This window comes from Amblyomma mixtum, chromosome 1, assembly GCF_055824585.1.
Source record: "Amblyomma mixtum isolate Tamu chromosome 1, ASM5582458v1, whole genome shotgun sequence".
NCBI classification, from domain to species: Eukaryota; Metazoa; Arthropoda; class Arachnida; order Ixodida; family Ixodidae; genus Amblyomma; species Amblyomma mixtum.
Genome location: NC_143012.1, coordinates 261,537,895 through 261,560,775, shown reverse-complemented (window position 1 = coordinate 261,560,775; position 22,881 = coordinate 261,537,895). Strand labels below are relative to the sequence as shown.

The following is a 22,881-nucleotide window of genomic DNA, read 5'->3' as shown; positions in this document are numbered from 1 at the left end:
GGTATTTACCCGGCAATAATCGCAGGCGGTATCACTCGGGCTTCTGAACATGGAGCTCATGGAGCTGCAATTCAAACTGATCGCTGTGAGGGCGACGGAATGCGACGGTCATTGCACCGGAGTGGCCTGATAGGATTCGCTTCCTGCAGGTCGGCAATACATAGCGGGAGCCATATGTATGCGAGCCTAAAGGTGTACTAAAGAGGATTCTGAGGTCGTCTTTTTACCGCGTTAACTCCATCTACACGCTTCGAGTATTCTTAGAAACGTTGAATTACTGTCCTGTGCCGCCGACTCCTCTATTAAATCGACTTAAACGTCCCGGGTCTGCCTTTTATTTTAGAACTCACCTCCAAAATTAGGAGCCAATCAAGGTGTGGAATGCCTTTCAGCCAGTCGGTCCCACTATAATTTTCTTTGTAGGTTTTCGTGACTAGTTTCGTAGCTGACTATATAGCTGGAAATTAGGCCCACAAAAATAAAAATACGTGTGGACTTCTTCCTTTTACGTATAAATCCGTCGATGACAGAGCAACAAGCCGCCACGCGACTGGCTGAAAGACACTCCACGCGTTGGTTGAGGCCTCCTAAGTTAGGGCATGAGTTTTAAAAAAAAAGACGGGAGCTGAGACGTTTACTTCGATTTTATAGGAACGTCGGCTGCACAGGACAATATGTTGAAGTTTCTAAGAATGCTTGGAGAGCGCAAGTCGAGTTCTCGCGGTAAAAACAAAGAGCTCAGAATCCTCTTCAGTCAGCATTTCACGTTTGGTGAACGTTAAGAAAAAAATTCAGGGGGCACTTTGACTATCTAAAGTGGACAGAGGCGGAAGCGTTTTCCGCACCACCTTCGCTGTTTCTGTCGCACTGGTGGCGTCACATATAATTGAGTACTAATTTCTAAGTGACGACAAATCACTAATTAATGGTTAATTAATTATTAATACCTGAATGCTAATTAACTGCTAATTAATGACGCTTAAGTATCGCCTTTAGGAGTGGAACGCGACAGCGCGTTGTAGCGCTGCCAGGGAGTCCACGGAACGCCACCACCCGTTCGGCGCGATGCTTTGCCCTTTGAACGCAACGCTTTTTGAGGAAAGGAAATGGCGCAGTAATTCTCTGTCATCTCGGTGGACACCTGAACCGCACCGTAGAGGAAGGGAGGAAGTGGGAGTGAAAGAAGATAGATAAAGAGGAGCCGTAATGAAAGAAATGAAAATTGTATTTGAGGAAAGGAGATTACGCAGTAACTGTCTCACAAAATTCAGAGGGCCACTTTTTTGACCTAAAGTGTGGTCACTGATGTGTGGTTAAGATGTTAAGCTTCGCCCCTAAGAGTGGAATGCGACAGCGTCTTGCAACGCTGCCAAGGAGTCCATAGAACGTCATCGCCCATTCGGTTCTACACCTCGCTCGTCGGTAAATTGGTTTTTGAGGAAAGGAAATGTATCTGTTTCTCATTTGTCGGTGGACACCTAAACCTCGCCGGAAGGAAATGGAGGAGGATGAGAGTAAGTGAAGACACCGTATTCACTAGACGCGCCTTTGTTCATTCCAAACCATCGAGCTGGCATGGCGGAGTGCATTCCAAACCGTCGAGATGGCATGGCTGTGAGATTCTGCTTTTGGCTGCCCTGCTAGACGGACGCAGAAATGGCTCGCTCCGGGCGAGGTGTCGCAACGGCCTTTGTTGGTCGGGATGAATCGGTGTCTGGACCACCTCCTGGTTATCGCTTTCTGCTACCGTCACTGCCGGCTGACGAAGGTATGCGTTTGTGTGTTTTCTTGCACGGTGATACCTCGAAGCGTCCGTATCGAATAGAGGACTTTCGTCAACCATTAGAAGATGCCGGCGTCCTTAGGGATGTCAGCGGCATTGGCGCTTACCAGATGAGCCACCTCTGGCTCGTGAGGTTCCGCACCCAGGAGGCGAAGGACACTGTACTTGCGGCTGGGGGCCTGAGTGTGAAAGGCGGTTACTGTGCCATTATTGATCCCTGTCGAAAGGAGATCAAGGTGAAGATTCACTGGGTGCCATTTCACATACCCAGTGAGACCCTACGGAAGGCCCTGAGCGAGTTTGGGGAAGTGATGGAAATTCAGCATGAGGAATGGAGTGTTCCAGGATTTGAATCGGCGGAGTCGACAACACGTGTCGCTCGAATGGTGCTTAAAGAGGGAGTCACGGCGGAGGAGCTACCGCATCTTTTCAAATTCTACGGGGGCTCCGTCCTTGTGGTTGTGCCTGGTAGGGCGCCTGTTTGTCTCCGATGTCGCAGACGCGGGCATATCCGCCGCGACTGCCAGACGCCTCGCTGCACTAAGTGCCGAGCCTTTGGTCATGTCCGTGAGGACTGCATACGTAGTACGTACGCCAGTGTGATAGGGGCGGCCTCAGAGGACTGTGATGATAAAGAGGATATCATGGACGTTGAGGAAGCTGAAACGGCGGCCCCTGATGATCGTCCAAAGAAGAGTGCGTCTGGGGAACAGGGAAGCGTCTCCAACGGAAACATGGAAACTTCGAGCAAGACGCCGAACAAACAACGAGCTTTGAGCAACGCGACTGAAACGCCGCCGATGAGTGACCAGGCGTCTGCCATGAACGCCGAAGCGGAGCCAGTCGAGGATGAAAGGGCATCACATGACACCTTCGGTCCGGCTAAGCGTGCCAAGACGGTGTTGCCGTCCCCTTCACAACCTTCCACCGAGGTCAGGTCGCAACGCCTTGAGCGCCAGTGGCTCAGACCCACCGGGGCCAAGGGGAAGTATGTGCCTGAGTGTCGTTCATCGTCCGCGTCTCCCGTGCGCAGCGCAAGGAGCGCTGATTAATCGCCCCTTCTCGGAGGGTAAGGCGTACGCCTGGTAAGGGACTTGTACCTTTTTGTGCTCAGGATTTCAGCATGGCTTGTCTTCCGTCAAGTTTAAAATGCGGCACGTTAAACGTGCGTGGACTAGCAGCTAGACGTAAACAATGTCAGCTAAGGCGCCTGCTCTATGAGAAAGACCTGGACATTCTTGCAGTACAAGAAACAAAGGTAGAGAGTGCGAGCGCGACAGATGCTATGGTTGCGCAGTTCAAGCCGCGATATAACGTGCGTGCTAGTCATGCAGTGGGGACATCAGCGGGCTGTGTTCTGTTAATTAAGAACAGTCTTAATATCGAGGAACAAGCAGTGGTGTATTGCACGAGGGGAAGGTTTGTGCTCTGTGATCTGTTGTACGGGGAGGAATATTTGAGAGTTATCTGTGTGTATGCTCCTAGGAAACCCCGTGAACGACTTTTGTTTTTCCAGGAACTATGTGCGTATCTGGAATGCAATAGACTTGTCATTCTTTTAGGGGATTTCAATTGTGTTCTCAGTGCAGATGACCGATCAGGCTCAACAGTCACCGAAAGCGAAAGTGCTGTTTTCTTGCAAGAAAACATTGAAAAGTATTCACTTCAAGACGTAGCCCAGTTTGCAAAGGGCGGAATGAGGCGTCATTATACACATTTTCAAGGGTGTAGTCATGCTAGCTAGATAGAGCTTACGTTTCCCTTGAGCTGGCGGCTATTTGCGATAACTACATCGTCGAACCGGTTACGTTTAGCGATCACTGTTGTGTCATATTCACCATTGGCAGGAATGTGACACCTCAAGCGAAATTCAGCTGGGACTTGTGGAAACTGAATGCAAAGTTACTAAAGGACGATTCGTTTGTTTTAGAAACAAAGAACGTGTTAGAAGAACTTCAGTTGAATTATGGAAAAAGTTGGGCAGAAAAGTGGGAGGAATTCAAAATTGATGTCAAAATGAGGGCTATTGAAAGGTCCGTAGAAATCAAGCAGGCTGAGAAAGCGAAACAGAAGAACCTAAAACAGATGTTGAAAGAATTAATTACAGAGGAAAATAGAGCTCCGGGACTATACAGTGACCTTAATTATCAACGAAGTTAAAGCAAAGCTTGAGGTTATCGATGCGACATTGTTTCAGGGAGCTGCAATTCGTGCACGAGCAGATCGCTTGCTGGCAGATGATATGCCCAGTAGGCGAAATTTGACGACAGAAAAAAGATACGCTAGAAGAAAAGATATCGTAGAAATTGAAAACAAAGGCATTCTGACAGACAATCCCAAGGCGATAAGGGAGGCTTTCAGTGAGCATTACCGTGATTTGTTCGCTTCCAAATCGGCAGATGTACAGGCCTTTCAGGATGAATTTTTAAGTCTATTACCCCGACTGACCAGTGAACACACTGACATCCTGTCTGCCGACTTATCAACAGCGGAATTAGAATGCGCTATTGATGAGCTTCACTTGGGGAAATCGCCAGGTACTGACGGGATAACAGCAGAATTTTATAAGGCGTTCAAAAGTGAAACTGCTCTCATTTTGCAACGCGTTTATGAAGAGTCATTTAGAACTGGTATTTTACCACCGTCGTTTTCTCGTGCACATACAGTACTTATACCGAAAACTGACAATCCTGCTCAGCTTAAGCAAGTTACAGGTTATCGGACGATAACGCTTACTAATGTTGATTATAAAATTTTTATGAAAGTATTAGCCAAACGTTTACAATCAGTTATGGACATCTTGGTTGGCCCCCACCAGACGTGTGGAATTCAAGGGCGGACCATCTTCACGAATGTTCATGTCACTCGGAGTATACTGGAATGCTGTGACGCTGACTTTAGGCGAGTCGCAATGTTGCAAATTGATTTAGAGAAGGCATTTGACCGTGTATGTCATGACATTCTTTTTAAAATCCTTGAACATGTCTGTGTTGGAGAAGTTATTTTAAAAGGGGTTAAAATGGCCTATAGCAACTGTACCACGAATCTGGTTGTTAACCGAGAGCTCACAGACAGAATTGCCGTTAGAGCATCCGTGCGGCAAGGCTGCCCAATGTCACCGCTACTTTTCGCTCTGTACCTGGAGCCACTTTGCCGAAATGTAATAAATAACAGCTGTATTCGTGGTTTCGAACTGGAAGCATGTGAAATTAAAGTATTGGCTTATGCCGATGATGTGGCAGTTTTCTGTAGTGACCACAGCAGCATAGAACATGCGATGTCGGTTGTTCGTAGATTTTGTGATGTAACCAATAGCGTTGTTAACCTGGACAAGTGTGCGGGCCTTTGGCATGGGAATTGGGCATCAGCGCCTTTGTTTCATGCAAGTGTAAAATGGTCACATGTTCCTTCCAAATACCTAGGTGTACCTCTTGACAAGTATCGAGATAACGATGACTTTTGGAAGGAGAAAATTCAAGAACTCTCCACGCGTGCACAGAAATGGTCGGGGAAGGAACTGTCTGTATTCACGCGCGCAAACATATGCAATGTATATCTGGTTTCAAAAGTGTGCTATTTGTTGCAGGTCCTTTCATGCTCTCGACTTAGCATTCAAAAGTTTCATCGTCTCTTCGCAGTTTTTGTTTGGCACTCCTCATGGGAGAGGACTAAACGTGATAATTTATTTCTGCGTTTGAGAAAAGGGGGTCTTTCCTTGTCACACTTGTACCTGAGGCAGGTGGTGTCAAGATTTCTGTTTCTTCGAGATCAACGCGACCCTTTCCTGCGGACATTTATTCAAGTGAGGCTTTCTTCGGCTTTGCAAAACTATGTTATTTCCAGTGTGGACGGGATGAGATACAGTGCAAGTAGGTTTTTGAAAGAAGTGGTCTTTGCTTTCCGGTTTCTGAATGCGCGCTTCAGTTTGGAATATCTTTCTAATGTCACGCGTAAGAAATTGTTAAAAGATTTGCTCGACTCTGTCTTCCCGGAGCCAATCTATCGATCTATGTATAGTGGAGGCCAAGCAGGAAATGTTTTAAAAAGAGTACGAAAAATGTTGGTGCCAGCGGGTGTGAAGACGTTCTTCTTCAAGTTACACACTGGGACGTTGCCGGTTAAAACATGGATGGAGGAAAAGGGATTGTTTCTACCATGGGGTGCTGACTGCTTGTTGTGTCGCAAACCAGAGTCAATAGAACACGTTTTTATTGATTGCTGGGATGCACTGCTCTTTTGGGACGTGCTCCAGCGTACAATAAAGAAAGACTTACCCCTAACGCCGTATGGGATACGATTCCTGGACATAGAGCCGGATCTTTATAAATATGATGTAATTTTCCTGCTTGGCCTGCACAGTATTTGGCGAAGCAGGATGGCTGTACGACACTGTGATGAAGATGCGCGTTCTGTCCGCGATTACTTCAAAGAAAGCATATTTAAGCTACGTGAAGTGTACAAGGAGCTATGTTTTGGAGATGAAGTTATCGAGTTGATGGGATAGTTGTGTTCCCTGAGAAAGTTTTGATTTTCTCACACGAGTGAAACACATGTCCGTTCTTGTTGTTTGAGTGTGCAGCGCAGAACATCTGTTTATGATCTGTTGTAATCTGTCAAAACAGGCAATAAAGACAAAAAAAAAAGCTGGCATGGCGGAGTGGATAGCATGCTCGTCTCTCACGCCGAAGACCGTGGTTCGATTCCTGAGCTCGACCAATTTCTTAATCGCTTTTATTTATTTATATGGCCTGACTAGTAAAGCTAATTGGGTAATTAAGCAATTAACTAAGCTCAGTCCCACTTACTTGGAGCATCACTACACGATCCCTTCAATTGGTTGCATGGTTACTAGCCAAAGTACAATTGGCCCCGTTCGAAATTCGCGCACTGTGACGTCACGACCGTTTCCACCAATTGAAAAGCGTGACATTTTCTGTCGACAACTGCTGCTTACAACGATGAGACATTAAAGGCTTCCGCCTTAAAAATGTGAATAAGAACGAAAGGGGCCAGAAGATGATGATGATGATGATGAAAACTTTATTTATAACAAGGGAGACACGTCGGTCCTTGGGCCCCCGCACGGCCCCACTGCACTCAAACGTTCATGTCCCGGAGGCTCATGACGCTGGCAGCCCGGCCGGTGGCGATGGCTTGCTTGGCCGGGTCCTCGGAGCGCAGTAGGGTCTCCCAAGCCTCCCATGAGGTAAGGTGCTCCAGGCCCCGCGGGGGAGGATCCGCCGGGCAGAGGAAAAGAATATGGTCGAGGGTGGCTTTGGGGTGGTGGCAGAGGGTACAGGAAGGGTTCGTGTGGACTGGGTGATATCGCGAGCGTATATAAGGGGAGGGCAAAGTGCGTGTTTGGAGCCGCCTCCAAAGTGTCTGATGGTAATTGTCGAGGGAAGGATGAGGTGGGGGGTAGAGCCGACGCTCGGCTTTGTAGGCCTGGGTCATTTCACTGAATGAGTGCATGCGCTCCCGCGAGAACCCCAGGTCGGAGGCCGCCGGTGCCCGGTTGAGAGAAGCTCGGGCTAAAGCGTTGGCGGCCTCGTTTCCGGGATTCCCGGAGTGGGCAGGCACCCATATCAGCTCCACATGGCGGGGCGGGTGAGCGGCGAGGGAGTCCAGTATGCGAAATGCAGGGACGTGAACTCTCCCGCGAGCAAAATTTAGTATGGCAGTTTTGGAATCTGACAGTATATATCGCGCCTCCGTGCGGGTGATGGCCAGGGCAATGGCGGCCTCTTCGGCCTCCTCCGAAGTGGCAGTAGGGGTTATGTGAAGTGTGGCAATGGGTTGGAGGGAGGGGTTCGTGATGGCGACAACCGCGTCCTCGCCCGTGCATGCGGCATCCACCCAAACGGCATACGGTTCCGTGCCATAGTATTTGTGGAGTGCCCGTGCGAGAGCTCTGCGGCGGGGTTCGTGGTAGGTGGGATGCATGTTTTTGGGGGGAGGTTTAATAAATAAATCGCGGTGAATGAGGCGGGGTACCTGGAGCTGTGTGGGATCGGTAACTGGTAGGCGTATACCGAGGGTGTGTAGGATGCGTCTCCCGGTGGTGGTTCTCGCGAGACGTATGTATTGTGTCTGTCGGTGGGCCTCAATAAGCTCCCCTATCGTATTGTGCAGGCCTAGTTGAAAGAGTTTTTCGGTTGAGGTATTTTGGGGTAGGTGGAATGCTGTCTTAAATGCTGTTCGAATCATGGCATCCAGGGTGGAGATTTCCCTAGCCTGGAGTTTCAGGTAGGGGAGCGTGAAGATAAAGCGGCTGAGGACGAAGGCATGAATGAGACGACATAGGTCATGCTCCTTCATGCCCCGGTGGTGTGCAGAAACGCGGCGGATTAGGTGTGATATCGACACAGTTGTCTGCTTGAGTTTCCGTATGGTGAGTGTGTTTTTCCCGTTGTTCTGGATGTGGAGGCCAAGTACCCGGAGAGTGTTTACCTCCGGGATGGGCCGGTTTTCCAGTGTCACGGTGATGGGGGCTGTGGGACAGTTTCGTGTTGTGGGGCGGATTATGAGGAGCTCCGACTTCTCCGGTGAGCAGGAGAGTCCGATACTCCGCGCATGCGTTTGGGTGAGGATAGCCGCGGACTGTAGGGTGTTCTCTATGTCTCCATCACTGCCATGGGTGGTCCATAGCGTGATATCATCGGCATAGAGTGTATGCCGAAGGTGAGGGATGGTTTGTAGCTTGTGGGCAAGGGGAATGAGAGTGACATTGAAGAGGAAAGGGGAGAGGACGGACCCCTGGGGGGTTCCGACCCCACTAAGGGTGTATGGGGGGGAGATGTGGGGACCGAAGTGAATTTCGGCCGTGCGGTTAGTAAGGAATGTTTGAATATAGGTGTACATACGTTCACCTATGTTCAAGGGGGAGAGAGCCGCCATGATCGCTTGATGGTCCAGGCGATCAAAGGCCTTGGAGAGATCCAAGGCTAAGACAGCTTTTGTGTGACCCGGAATGAGGGGGTCGAAAATGTCCTGCGTGAGTTGGAGCATGGCGTCCTGTGCTGACACATGGGGACGGAAGCCCACCATGCTGTGCGGGTAGAGGTCTTGCTCCGCCATGTGTTGGGTGAGTCGACGAGTGCGACGTGTTCGAAAAGCTTGCCTAGGCATGAGGTTAGTGAAATGGGACGGATATTTGAGGGTGTAAGTGGTTTGTGGGGCTTTGGTATGAATATGATTTTGGCGTGACGCCATGATTGGGGAAGAGTGCCCTCCTGCCAGCATTTGTTGAAGTACTCCGTGAGCTGGGCGATCGACTGATCGTCCAAATTGCGGAGCATGGCATTAGAGATCCGGTCAACTCCTGGGGTGGAGTTAGAACGGAGAGTCAGGAGGGCCGCTCTGACTTCTGTCTCCGTGATCTCTGCGTCGAGGTTGGCATTCGGGGCGCCTGTACAGGGGGGCAGGGGGTTTGAGGTACCGGGAGTTGTATGTGTGTTTCTAAGTATATTAATGAGTGCGTCAGGAGAAAGGCCGGTCTTGTGTATAAGGCGTGTGACGTGGTGTTGTGTGGCTGTTTTGGATTGCGTGGGGTCAATTAGGTGACGGAGGAGTTGCCAGCTACGTTTGGAGGACAGATTGCCAGCCAAACTGTCGCAAATCTGACCCCAGTTTGATCGGCAGAGCTCCTCAGCGTGCTCAGTAATTTGTGTTTGCAGCGCGGCCAGCCGCTTTTTAAGGGTCCGATTGAGCTTTTGCCCCTTCCAGCGCTCTAGGATGCTATGGTGGGCCTCCCAAAGGTGGGCCAGGCGAGTGTCGAGGGTGGGCGTATCTGTTGTTGTGACAAGAGTTCGCGTGTGTGTGGAGACATCGTTCATGAGTGATGCCATCCACTGGTCGATGTCTATAATGGAAGCGTCAGGGAGGGCCGCCCGTGCGGAGCGTACAGCATCCCAGTTGGTGATTTTGTGTGTTAGGTGACGGGCCTGTCTTTGCTTGTACGGTACTGTAACGGAGAGGATGTAATGATCGCTTCCTAATGTATGACGCGTTGTGGCCCACGTAATACCAACAAGGTTGCGGCTCAGTGTCAAATCCGGGCTGATGTCCGCGCTGACACTGTTACCAATCCTCGTGGGGGTGTTAAAGTTGTTGTGTATTAAGGCGAAAGCCTTTAATGCCTCATCGTTGTAAGCAGCAGTTGCCGACAGAAAATGTCACGCTTTTCAATTGGTCGAAACGGCCGTGACGTCACAGTGCGCGAATTTCAAACGGGCCAATTGTACTTTGCCTAGTAACCATGCAACCAATTGAAGGAATCGTATAGTGATGCTCCAAGTGAGACTGAGCTTAGTTAATTGCTTAATTACCCAATTACCCTAATTACCTTTTCTAGTCAGGCCATATAAATAAATAAAACCGAATAGGTAATTGGTCGAGCTCGGGAATCGAACCCCGGTCTTCGGCGTGCGAGACGAGCATGCTATCCACTCCGCCATGCCAGCTCGGTGGTTCGGAATGAACAAAGGCGCATGTAGTGAATACGGTGTCTTCGCTCACTCTCATCCTCCTCCCTTCCCTTCCGGAGAGGTTTAGGTGTCCACCGAGATATGAGAGACAGATACATTTCCTTTCCTCAAAACCAATTTACCGATGAGCGAGGCGTAGAACCGAATGGGCAATGGCGTTCTATGTACTCCCTGGCAGCGTTGCAAGATGCTGTCGCGTTCCACTCTTAGAGGCGAAGCTTAACATCTTAACCACACATCAGTGACCACACTTTAGGTAAAAAAAGTGCCCCCCTGAATTTTGACGGGAGTTCACCGAGATATGTGAGACAGTTACTGCGTAATTTCCTTTCCTCAAATACAATTTTCATTTCCTTCATTACGGGCCCTCTCTGTCTTCTTTCACTCCCACTTCCTCCCTTCCTCTACGGTGTGGTTCAGGTGTCCACCGAGATGACAGAGAATTACTGCGCCATTTCCTTTCCTCAAAAAGCGTTGCGTTCAAAGGGCAAGGCATCGCGCTGTTGTGTTTCTACCCCCCCCCCCCCCCTTAACTCTGTGTGTTCCCGTCACACCTGTGTCCACTCGGACCACGTGGGCCCGATCAGGCAGCTACCGTGAACAATCGCCAAGGTCGACAACCTCGCGACGACCATGGGAAGTGAGATGCTTGGAATGCCCCTCCGAGCCTCAGCGGATTAGTGTAGCAGGAATGTCAAAGGCCATTGTCAGCAGTAAACCCAACGAAATTCCTTGAGGGGAGTGCAGCGGCGACGAAGGCAGGCGAGGCCCAGGAGCTATTGTCCGAGCGACCACCGTGAATGCGGAGGCGACCTGGCGGCGTCGTCACGCTGGCGGATAATTGAAGAATTCTGTGTCCCCGACTCGCGTTCTGGGCAATCGGCGGGGAGGCAAGTTCATTCCCCTGCTGGAGGACTTCGGGAGATTCCTTTCCCACAGGGCTGGATGAGTCAGCATTCTCCCCCTCTCATCGACCCAGCGGCGTGAGAGTGGAAAAACCCGCACCTGCCCAGCCGTGGGTGGTATCAAGAACGCCCCCTTCGGTCCATCTGATTGGACAGTGCTCGTCGACCATTATTCCCCAGCCAGGGATCTGGGGAAACCGGACGATATTTAACTCGGCCGTGAGTGTGGCCAAGGGAAGCCTGCTAGCTCCAGTCGACTACGGTTGACGAAGACGTTGCCCTTCCACTGAGAGCCATTCTCAGTCCCGCTCTATGTAAATAATGTAAATATGTGAATACAGTTTTTTCCTTCTCTTCCCCTACTCCCCGTCTCCGGCCCACGTTCCTTCCTCCTTCGGCATTGCGGCGGTGCTCCTGGACCCGATGCCTGGTGGGACACGCTTCTAGCATCGACAAATATATCAACTGGTGGCAGCGGTGGGATCTTCCACGCTTGGTCCTGGCTTCAGCAGTGGTGAGCGCTTGACTTTCTTTAAGAATCTGCCAGGCTTGATAACTCTGGAAATTTATCACTTCCTGTAGATTGTTTTTCTGCACGTGCTCGCTTATGCATTTCACGTAGCAGCTTGTATTGAAAGTCCTCGTTCGGAAGTTGCCATGGATTTGAGCAAGCTAAAGAAGCCAGAGTTGATGTTGCTGTGTGAAAAGCTGGGTATTGAGGCCAGGAAGAGTCACAGAAAGCCGCAGCTGATTGAGGCTATTAGGGAATGTGGTGCTAAGGAGGGAGACAAAATTTTGGAGACCTGGGAAGTCATTCAGGAGGGAATCAGGAACGCTAAGGAGGAGGCCGACAGGGTTGAAAAAGAGCGCAAGGAGGAGTCCGACAGGGTTAAAAAGGAACGCAAGGAGGAGTCCGACAGGGTTGAAAAAGAACGCCTTTACCGCAAGGAAGCCGCTAAGAAGGAGGCTGACAGGATTGAAAAAGAGCGCAAGGAGAAGGCCGACAGGGTTGAAATAGAATGGCAGGAGCAATGCCGTAAGAGACGCGCTGAGCTCGAGGAACTACGTAAACGAGAGCAGCAGGAGCTCATACGTACGACTCAATTTCTCAGACGGAAAAGGGCCCGAGATCGGTTGCGGACTTTTCAGAGAGGCGAGAGCTTCAGAACGTTCCTCGCGAGTTTTGAACAGATATGTGCGGAAGAAGAACTAGATCAGGGCGAATGGTCAATGATGTTGCTGGCCATCCTTCCTTGCGATGTCAGCGCCGTATTAGCGCGACTGTCCGATGAGGATGCCAGAAACTACGACAAAGCGAAAAGTGCCCTCTTCCGACACTTCAGAATTCGTGTACAGACCGAGTCTAAAATCCGAAGTGATAGCAGCGAGCAGCGCCCCCATCAGTGCGTCAGCGACCAGCCAAAGAGCCCCGCTTGGTCAGCTACGCACATTGTAGTTGCTCAGAAGAACAGTGACAGTCGGGAAATTGATGTGATAATCTGCGGCACAGAGCGTCGTTGTCTGCCACCTGACAGCGACTGTGGCGCTCCAAGCCAGAGCGCGGCGTTAGATGAAAAGCGCGATGCCGCGCAGATTTTCCTTGCAACCCAGATAGGCGTAGGCGCAGCGCAAAAAGGCAGTCCTCCAGAAAGCAGTCGCGCGCTGAAAGTGGCAAGTGCAAGTTCTATTGTAAGCGAGGAATGCGCCTCAGCGCTGCCTCGAAACAATGATCAGTTCAACGATCAGGGAACGACAGCCGCTCGCGACCAAACACCCGAAAATGAGTTATGCTCCACTGAAACCAGCGTGTCTTTGCCCATTGCCAGCGTCGCGATCGAGAGCCCGCTCGAGGTGCGTCTGACCGGTGCAGCCGTCTCCCAAAACCTGCCTAAGCAGCATCCCTCGATTTTCTCTAATCGCTTGGATATGCTGCCCCAAGAAAAAGGCCTTTGTTTTGGAGATAACGCTGCGAAGGTCCTTACCATTTCGAAGGCTCGTGAGGTCGCGGCGCCAGCAGAGCACGTGGTTGAAGAGGGCAAACCTGAACCTGTAAGCCCGAAGCCTGTAAATTCTCACGGTGATGAGCTAGAGCAGGCTTTATTGCAAACTGGCGATGAGGCGAACGCCGGCGACTTTACCCGTGACGGCTCCGCGCTACCTAATGACGAGCCAGCCCAGGACTTACTCACCTCTAGCACAGCGGTAAAGAGTACCGACAGTAGTGCAGGCTATAGTGAGTCTTCCGAAGCAGGCGCATGTGATGAGCTGGGGCTAGGTGAGGAATTGAATACGAATCTAGTGTTGCCCCACTCAGATGGCTTTCTCGAACTCCTTCGTGTGGACAGAGAAACGTTCACCGCTGAGCAAGAGAAAGACCAGACTCTACGAAATTTGAGTCACCAAAGTGACATAGGTGTGTCACGGAAGAACATACCTTTCCAGCTCCGTCCTGGCCTGCTGTACCGCCAGTATAAAGATAGGAAAGGTATCCAACACGACCAACTTACTGCCCGCGTCGCGATCGAGAGCCCGCTCGAGCTGCGTCTGACCGAGGCAGCCGTCTCCCAAGACCTGCCTATGCAGCATCCCTCGATTTTCCCAAATCGCTTGGATATGCTGCCCAAAGAAAAGGGCCTTAGTCTTGGAGATAACGCTGCGCAGGTCCTCACCAGTTCGAAGACTCCAGAATTCGCAGCGCCAGCAGAGCACGCGGGTGAAGAGGGCAAACGTGGCCCTGTAACCCCCATAAACTCTCACGGTAGTGAGCCAGAGCAGGCTGGATCACCAACTGACAATGAGGCGAACGCCGACGACTTAACCTGTGACGGTTCCGCGATGGCTAGTGACGCGCCCCGCAAACCAACAGCGAGGGTTTCCACGGAGCGGCACCGTAAAGAGGTGGCCAAACGGGAAGAGTTAATTAAGGGGAAAGTGCGGCTCTTGTTGACTGCTCGACTAAAATCCGAACCGCGTAGCCGCCCCAATTTGCCACCTCGGTGCTCAAGAGTTCGCACCCGCCCCGTGGGAACACAAGCCAAGAGAACGCAACGCGCGAACCCAATCCGAGAGAGACGGATACGCTGGCACGGCATTCGCACTCGTTCGTTCCCTTCTCGCATTCTGCTTTCTGAGCGTCAGCTAAACTTCAGAACCGCGAGACTTGGACCAAGAACAGTTAAGGGTCCCAAGCTGAAGTTCCTAGCCTTGTGTAATTTTGCACCTGCTAGAGTAGCTATCCGACCGCGGCCGCGCAGGGGGCGGCTGAAAAATAGGAACCAGTAAATTCCCTGAGTCGCACCGCTGTTTGCGGGCAGATTCGAGGAATAATCTGTTCTTGAGTTGAATGCTTGTCTCTTTTTGTTCATTTAACTCTCCTGTACAGAAATGCAAGCTGAAATTCCTAGCATTATGCAATGTCTCATCTGCTGAAGCAGCTGTCGGACCGCGGCTGCGCAAGGGGCGGATATGACGCATAATCCCATATTGAGTTTAATGCTTGTTTTTTGTCTTTTGCTCATATATCTCTCCTGTACAAGGATGAGAGCGAAACTTTGGAGATTGGCATTGCCGGACTCAGTTTACATGCGTTGCAGTAAAGTGCGAGGTAATGGAAACGCTGATGGCCTCAGCCGAAGCTTTCCCGTGTAATGCCCTTTCCTGACTCCCCAGACGTTATTCCGCTATGCAAATTTGTATTTTGTTTTTTTGCTTTAGCGGGAATCATTTTTGTCTGTTTTGTATGTGTGTTCAGCAGCTCCACCTTCCCTTTGTGCTCTCACGGGCGGTGGCTTTCTGTGACAAAAACTGTGCTACGGCACCCCCCCAAAATTTTAGAAAGTTTTCCTCCCTTTTGACTAAACAAGCTCTGGGTATTCTGGTTTGGTCAAACATGTCAACTTTCGGAGGAGGACGTAAATTTCACGCTACAGCTCATTTTCTCTAAAGAGGTTTTGTTGACCGAAAACAGCTTGGCAGTTCTTGAAGTCGGTTTGGCGCTTTCTGCTTGTTGGGCTGTGTACCTTGCTGGTTGAGACCGTTACAGTTGTCAACGAAGCAAGAAGAACCTTTGGGCCCAGCTTTGACCAAAAGCCGAACGGACACAACTCCAGGTCTCTGCGCGCAGCAGCGTTGGCTGCAACCACTACGAGACCTCTTCGGGCGGCGGACGTGCTGTTGTGTTTCTACCCCCCCCCCCCCCCCCCCCCCCCCCCTTAACTCTGTGTGTTCCCGTCACACCTGTGTCCACTCGGACCACGTGGGCCCGATCAGGCAGCTACCGTGAACAATCGCCAAGGTCGACAACCTCGCGACGACCATGGGAAGTGAGATGCTTGGAATGCCCCTCCGAGCCTCAGCGGATTAGTGTAGCAGGAATGTCAAAGGCCATTGTCAGCAGTAAACCCAACGAAATTCCTTGAGGGGAGTGCAGCGGCGACGAAGGCAGGCGAGGCCCAGGAGCTATTGTCCGAGCGACCACCGTGAATGCGGAGGCGACCTGGCGGCGTCGTCACGCTGGCGGATAATTGAAGAATTCTGTGTCCCCGACTCGCGTTCTGGGCAATCGGCGGGGAGGCAAGTTCATTCCCCTGCTGGAGGACTTCGGGAGATTCCTTTCCCACAGGGCTGGATGAGTCAGCATTCTCCCCCTCTCATCGACCCAGCGGCGTGAGAGTGGAAAAACCCGCACCTGCCCAGCCGTGGGTGGTATCAAGAACGCCCCCTTCGGTCCATCTGATTGGACAGTGCTCGTCGACCATTATTCCCCAGCCAGGGATCTGGGGAAACCGGACGATATTTAACTCGGCCGTGAGTGTGGCCAAGGGAAGCCTGCTAGCTCCAGTCGACTACGGTTGACGAAGACGTTGCCCTTCCACTGAGAGCCATTCTCAGTCCCGCTCTATGTAAATAATGTAAATATGTGAATACAGTTTTTTCCTTCTCTTCCCCTACTCCCCGTCTCCGGCCCACGTTCCTTCCTCCTTCGGCATTGCGGCGGTGCTCCTGGACCCGATGCCTGGTGGGACACGCTTCTAGCATCGACAAATATATCAGCGCCGAGAGGGTGGTGGCGTTCCGTGGACTCCGTGGCAGCGCTACAACACGCTCTCGCGTTCCACTCCTAAAGGCGAAGCTTAAGCGTCATTAATTAGCAGTTAATTAGTATTCAGGCATTAATAAGTAATTAACCATTAATTAGTGATTTCTCATCACTTAGTAATTAGTACTCAATTATATGTGACGCCACCAGTGCCACAGAAGCAGCGAAAGTGGTTCGGAAAACGCTTTCGCCTCTACGCACTTTAGACAATCAAAGTGCCCCTGAATTTTTTTGTGAGGCGGAGCTCTTGTACCAAGGACCAGAGACGCCGGCCTCGTCCACTGGTGGTGCGGTAGCCCCAGTCAGTATGCTGACTGTTGAAGTCTCCTCCGATAATCAATGGATGCTTGCCTGCAAGACGGTGGAGATCTCGCAGTAGCGTTTCCAATGAAGCCATCGGGTGAGATGGTGGGTGGTATATATTGGCGACAAACATCGATGGTAGTGAGTGTGTATCTTGTATGATTTCTGTAATTACGCAGGGCGTCTCGGAGGTGATGTAATGAGTTTGGTGTGTAATGGAGCGATGTATGAGTGTGGACGCCCTGGGTGTATTCGTGGCGTCCGAGTGAACAGATGTGTAGCTAGGAAGTGTGGCAGGGCTATGTGTGTCCTGAAGGAGAAGGATGTGGGGCGTGGGAAGTGTGGGGAGGAGGAGTTGGAGGGGTGCGCGCTTGCCCCGGAAGCGGCGGCAGTTCCACTGAAGAATTGATAAGGAATTAGGAGGGAGCCCCGCCATACTGGAGCTTTGGTGGGGTGAGGGCAAGCGGGTTGGTTGGGGAGTTCTGTGGGGTAGGTGGGCTGGATTGATGCGGCGGATTGAGGTGTAGCGAGGGAAGGGCCTGCTCTATTGTTTGGAGGCGGGGGTCGTACTGTGCAAGGCTCATCTCTAGGGTGTGCGCCATGCGCGTAAATGCCGCTTCAATTTGTTGCTCGAACCGCTGGGAGAGGTCGTCGATGAGGTGATTGAATTTTGCCTCTAGACGCGCGTCCATCTCAGCGAGTTTAGCATCCAGGCGGGCCTCGAGGGATGTCAGGTCGGTCTGGGTAACGGTTGTGGGCTCTGTTGTTCGTTATTTCTTGGGTGGGGGTGAGGGTGGGGATTGGGAGACGGACTCTTCCACGTTTTCTGTTGTTGTTTGAGGTAGTGGAGTGTGCTGGGCGGGAGGGACGGTTGGTGTAAGCTGTGGAAGGACGGAGGTGGGGGTCTGGATAAGAGAGGTAAGACGACTCACCTCGTCTCGCAGGGCCTGGAGCTCCCGGTCACGGGGATCCACCTGTGTGGGCGGAGGGGCCGGGGGCTTGCTGGCATTGTTGACTCTGCCGGCCACTCTGTCCGCCCAGGAAAGTTGACGAGCCTGTTGGTCTTGGCGGCGGCGAGATGATGAACGCGACTTGCTGGACCGACGCACGTCGGTGCGGTCCGCGTCTCGGTCCGGTGTGCGGGAGATGTGCTGTTGCAGTGAGGCGGGTGGTGAGCGGCGTCCCCTGCCTTTGCATCCTCTAGTGCCGGTCATGTGGGCGCCTCCACATAGTATGCAGGCTGGGGTGCATGTCGAAGTGTCCTCTCGTGGGTGGGGGACGCCACACCTTGGACAGTTGTGTGTGCGCTGAAGGGTGCACACGTCCGAACGGTGTCCAGGTTGACGGCAGTTTGTACATGCGTCGAGGTGTCCTCTGTAGGGGGTGCAGTTGTGGAGGCCGCCTCCGTAGGAGATGGTTCTGGGCACCGGGCCCCCCCGGAAAGTAATGAGGATTGAACGGGTCTGTCCCATGCGGCGTGCATCAATGATGGGGGCCGTAGGGTTGCCCACGATGAGGTCTTCTAGAACCTGTGTCGGGGTTTCCTCCCAGTAGGCGTTGGTAATAACTCCCCTTACTGCACCATCCGGGGGGCGATGTAGGCACTGACAGCGTAGGGTTGGTTTCGAATTTTGAGCTGTTGAATGGCGACCAGGCGAAGCGCGTCAGCTTGGTGAGGGGTGCTCATGGTGCATGTGTTGTTTATGGGGTGAATGCGCAACTGGGTGGCGTCTGGATCTTGGATGTCCTTGGCCGCAGCTATCAGGGCGAGGCGAAGCTGGCGCGGTTGAAGGTCGGTTAAAGAAAGGCCTCCGTTCGAGCGGAAGACAATCTTGTAATCGCCCGCAGGTAACGGTGGCTGGCGTTGCGACCTTTGCGCCGCGAGACGCGCCGCTCGCAGCTGGGACGCTTGGTGTATGGAATGTGTCGGTCGTGAGCCGGCGCTGGCGTTCGCCTTGTCCTGGATCTTCGGCGCATCTTTTTGGCGGGTGGGTAGGTTCAGGATATGAGTCCAGTCCCTGGGATTGTAGTCCTTGGGGTTGATGGTCTCCCCGAGCACCTGGACCTCCATGCTCTCGCTGTGGGTGAGGTGGTAGGTGAACGCACGGTGGCGCGAGGCCTAGTGCGGCAGCTGGTCGGTTAGGGGTGGTTTGCGGCCCGTGGGCCCACGTAGGAGAGACCGTCGGCCACCAAAGTAGAGCTGATCGTAGTGCTCACCTTTATGAACGGTGTAGTGAAGAGGTGGGCACTGCGGGGCTCGTACTTCGAAGAAATCGCCGTGTTTGTACGGAGCCGATGCGTAGCGCGTTCGCACTCACCGGCCCCCTAGCGGTCAGTCGCCAGAAGATGCGAAATCGAGACTAAAGGCAAGTGTTAAAGAAACTTCAGCCGGTGTGCTAAAACTATGGCCAAGAATGTCATTTCGGAGTTCATACGCTCAAATACAAAAACCTTGCGGCTGCATTAAATGTGCAACTTATCGTAATTGACTCGTTGGCTGGAAAACACTATTTTTTTCTTTGATTATAACGCCCCAAGAGGGCGGAGCCCTTAATTCAGGGCTTCATTAGGTGCTCAAATCCGGCTCCTATGTTCGATCAATATGTGCTGCCTCTTAGTTTATTTGCATGGAAAGTACGCCTTCCCATTGGCAGGAAACTTCGTTTGCATATCCCCTGAGACATATTCACGGAAGAGAAGTTTGAAAAAGCTTTAAATGACTAGTTGTCCAAAATCTTAACAGTTTGATTTCAACGCCTTCTGAAGAGAACTGCTGTCTTAGGAGAGAAATAGGCCTCGACGCCTCTCAGGAAGACGTGCGCTGAAGCCAAGATAACATCGAAAAGAAAAAAATGAATGCACTTAGGGTAAAAATTTTGCTTTCTTCATGAAATATATTAACGCATACAAAATATTTCGTTTCGCAGGGCAGTTGGTGCCTGTTTTGGCATCCCCAGGAAAAAGCTTCAACTCATGCTGATTTACTAGAGCAAAAAAGCCTTGTAAGGCAAGTGTTGGTGCAAAATATAACTGCAAAAAGTACTGAATATGCTGTGTAATCGCGTTTGAGATGCGATCTGTTTCTTTTTATTCAATTATCAGAGAAACGAGACTACGGCTTCGATGAGAGATTCCATGAGAGCCATCATTGGTCTCATATCTGCTGGAGAGGGGAGGGCTGCTTAGCGCTGATGCTTTCTGCGCTCAGTATGCATCACAGCTGTCCTAGCCCTAATCTTGACTGAGATAACGGTTCAAAGTCCCCCCCTTTGCCTGACAAAACCTTGTTTTGTGTGTGCGTTCTTTTGTGTTCCAGTACGTTCGTACGTTCGTTTGTGTAGTTGGCACCGACCGAAGAGGCGGCGCTGGTGGAACTTTCCTGCGGCTGCAAAGGTCCTAGTGTATTCTTGGCTGGAGCGTGCCAGACCACCCTCCGGTGCCCTTTCCGGCCACCTGCTAAATCCTATGAGCCACGTTTGCTACACTGGAGTTAAAAATTACGAGGAACTTTAGCGGCTAAAGTGCTGAAAGGCGAAAGCCTGAGTGCTGCATTCTGCTACGCGATTGTTCACTTCACATTTTGTTGGTGCATTAATTAACTGCCATTTAATGACGCTTAAGCTTCACCTTTAGGAGTGGAACGCGACAGCGTGTTGTAGCGCTGCCACGGAGTCCATTGAATGCCACAACCGTTCCGCGCGATGCCTTGCCCTTTGAACGCAACGCTTTTTAAGGAAAGTAAATGACGCAGTAATTCTCTCTCGTCACGGTGGACACCTGAGCCGCACTGTACAGGCAGGGAGGAAGTGGAGTGAAAGAAGAAAGAAAGAGGGGCCGTAATCAAGAATATGAAAATTGTATTTGAGGAAAGGAAATTACGCATTAACTGTCTCGCATATCTCAGTAGCACTAGTCGAAAATTGTATTTGACGAAAGAAAGTTTAGCAGTAACTGTCTCACATATTTCGGTGGACACCCGTCAAAATTCGCGCGTGGTGACATCACGACAATTTGGACCAATCTGAAACGCGGACAAATACGCCTTGCTCGTCAGTAAATTGTTTTTTGAGGATAGGAAATGTATCTGTCTCGCATATCTCTGTGCACACCTGAACCTCGCCGTAACGGGAAAGGAGGAAGATGTGAGTGAACGAAGACACCGTATTCACTAGACGCACCTTTGTTCATTCCAAACCATCGAGCTGGCATAGCGGAGTGGTAGCGTGCTCGACTCGCACTCCGGAGACCGGTGTTCAACTCCCAAGCTCGGCCAATTTCTTACTCGGTTTTATTTATTTATGTGGTCTGACTAGAAAGGTTAATTGGACTAATTGGTTAAGTAAGCAATTAACTAAACCCGAACTTACTTGGAGCATCACTATACGATCCCTTTAATTGGTTGAATGGTTAGTAGCCAAAGTACAATTGGCCCCGTTTGAAATTCGCGCACTATGACGTTACGACCGTTTCGACCAACTGAAAAGCGTGACATTTCTTGTCGACAGCTCCTGCTTACAACGATGAGGCATTAAAGGCTTCCGCCTTAATAAAACTTCGAAAGTTGTAGCAGCACGCAGCGCTAGTCGGACAGTGTTGGGGCCTCAGTAAATGCCTTGAGCCGTATGCGGTGGTCTGTTTAACTATTGCAATCCCGAGATAGTTTTGGCCCGACCGACTACAATGAGCCGAAAGGCTGCATCGCTGTATTAAAATCGGCAAGACCTCGCGAACGTTGCTTGAGACAATTTATAAACAAAAAGGTGAGCGATAAATGCAGCATTAGTGGTCTACAGTCTTTCAGCAACAGCAGGGTCATAATTAGCTCGAAATTCATAAAATTGCGTAGGTTCCAGAGCACGGCGGTTCAAGTTCGCTTGTGCAGAGGCTATCCGAGTTAACTGTTATGCTTTTAAGAAATGGAAGAAATTCGATTGCTCCGACGGCTTATCGGCTTACCAAAATTGTAGTTAAACCCTAAAGCGGTTTAGTGCACCCTAATGACCAACCGCCGTAATTGCGTAAATGCTCAAGCACCATGACCGCAGCCAAATGCATTCCATTGCCGTCTTTGTGAATTTACACGGCACGCTAAAAGGGTGCGCAGCACACAAAAATATGTGAATTATTAAGGTCACAGCTTAGTATACCAAATCGGAATTCGGTCGATGTTACAGCTGCACATACTTCAGTAATGCAGGATTATTTTAGAAACGTGTCTTCTGTATATTTAAAATGCATCTCCAGGTCTCCAGGAGTTCCGTTCGTAACGCGCTTGTAATCATGGCCGGTGATCACTGAAGTCATTGTCGTGACTTTCGGTCTTGCCAAAATTGACGGTCCTACGAATACTTAAAAACTTTTAACAGTAGTCTTCTTCGCACTTTGTCAGAGACACTTTACCATCCAAACAAATCATCATCAGCATTAGACTAACTACTCCCACTGCAGGGAAAAGGCGTATCTCTAACTACCACTATCCTTTGCCAGATGCAGCCACCGTATCCCCGCAAACTTCTTAATCTCATCCACCCATCTAACTGACATCCGCCCCCTGCTACGCTTGCCTTCTCTTGGAATCTACCCGCTACCCTTAAGCACCATCGGTTATCTTGCTTTCTCATTACATGCCCTTCCCGAGCCCATTACTTCAAATTGATTTCGAGTAGGATGTCTAACTCGTGTTGCTTTCCTGGCCGAACCTGTCCTCTTCTATCTGTTAATGTTAGACGCCTCATTTTTTCTGCATAGCTCGCTGGGCTGTCCTTTAGTCGAACCCTTCTGGTTAGTCACATTTACTTTGCTTTCAGCGGAAGCACTACAAAAACTTTGAAACTGCGCATTGCAAAACGATAACTGGTGGCAATTTTCCGTTCCTTAACTAGAAAATATCAAGAACTTCTGCGCACCACTTGCAAGCATAAACGGTACTCTGAACTCCCTTGCGTGCAAAATTTCGCTTGTTCTATATATTTCGTCTTTTTTTTCTTTGCTACCTTGCTGACACTTTCTGATAAATTCTTTGTTGCACACCTTGCCTTCCAAGCGTTTTCCGTTAACAGTCCATTGAACGCTTCTCTCCATTACGTGTTCTTTTAAATATTTACGTGATTTTCCCACCCTTTGGCTTTTTTATCCCATTCTCCGTGTAACGTATAATGGTACCCTGAGGGTAGCATAAGTACAAATCGTTGGCTAAACAACGCAAAGGCTTCCTTGAAACATGCGGCGACAACCGCTTGTAATTTTTTCTCTGCTTCGTTTTCCTCCATTTCTCTCTCCACTTCGATGTCCCTTCATTTTTTCCGC

General features: G+C 50.7%; 1 protein-coding gene across 3 annotated transcripts in view; it reads left to right on the top strand.

The window, feature by feature from the left end:
* Positions 1-1,611: 1,611 nt before the first annotated feature.
* LOC149371584 (uncharacterized) overlaps positions 1,612-22,881 on the top strand; it is a 48,417-nt gene continuing 27,147 nt past the window's right edge. The window contains exons 1-2 of one of the 3 annotated variants that reach the window (XM_089565859.1): positions 1,612-2,868; positions 5,370-5,424. In XM_089565859.1, coding sequence (XP_089421985.1) covers positions 1,657-2,835 — 1,179 coding nt within the window. In that variant the 5' untranslated portion in view covers positions 1,612-1,656 and the 3' untranslated portion in view covers positions 2,836-2,868; positions 5,370-5,424. The other 2 variants (XM_089565858.1, XM_089565860.1) reach the window with 2 other exon arrangements.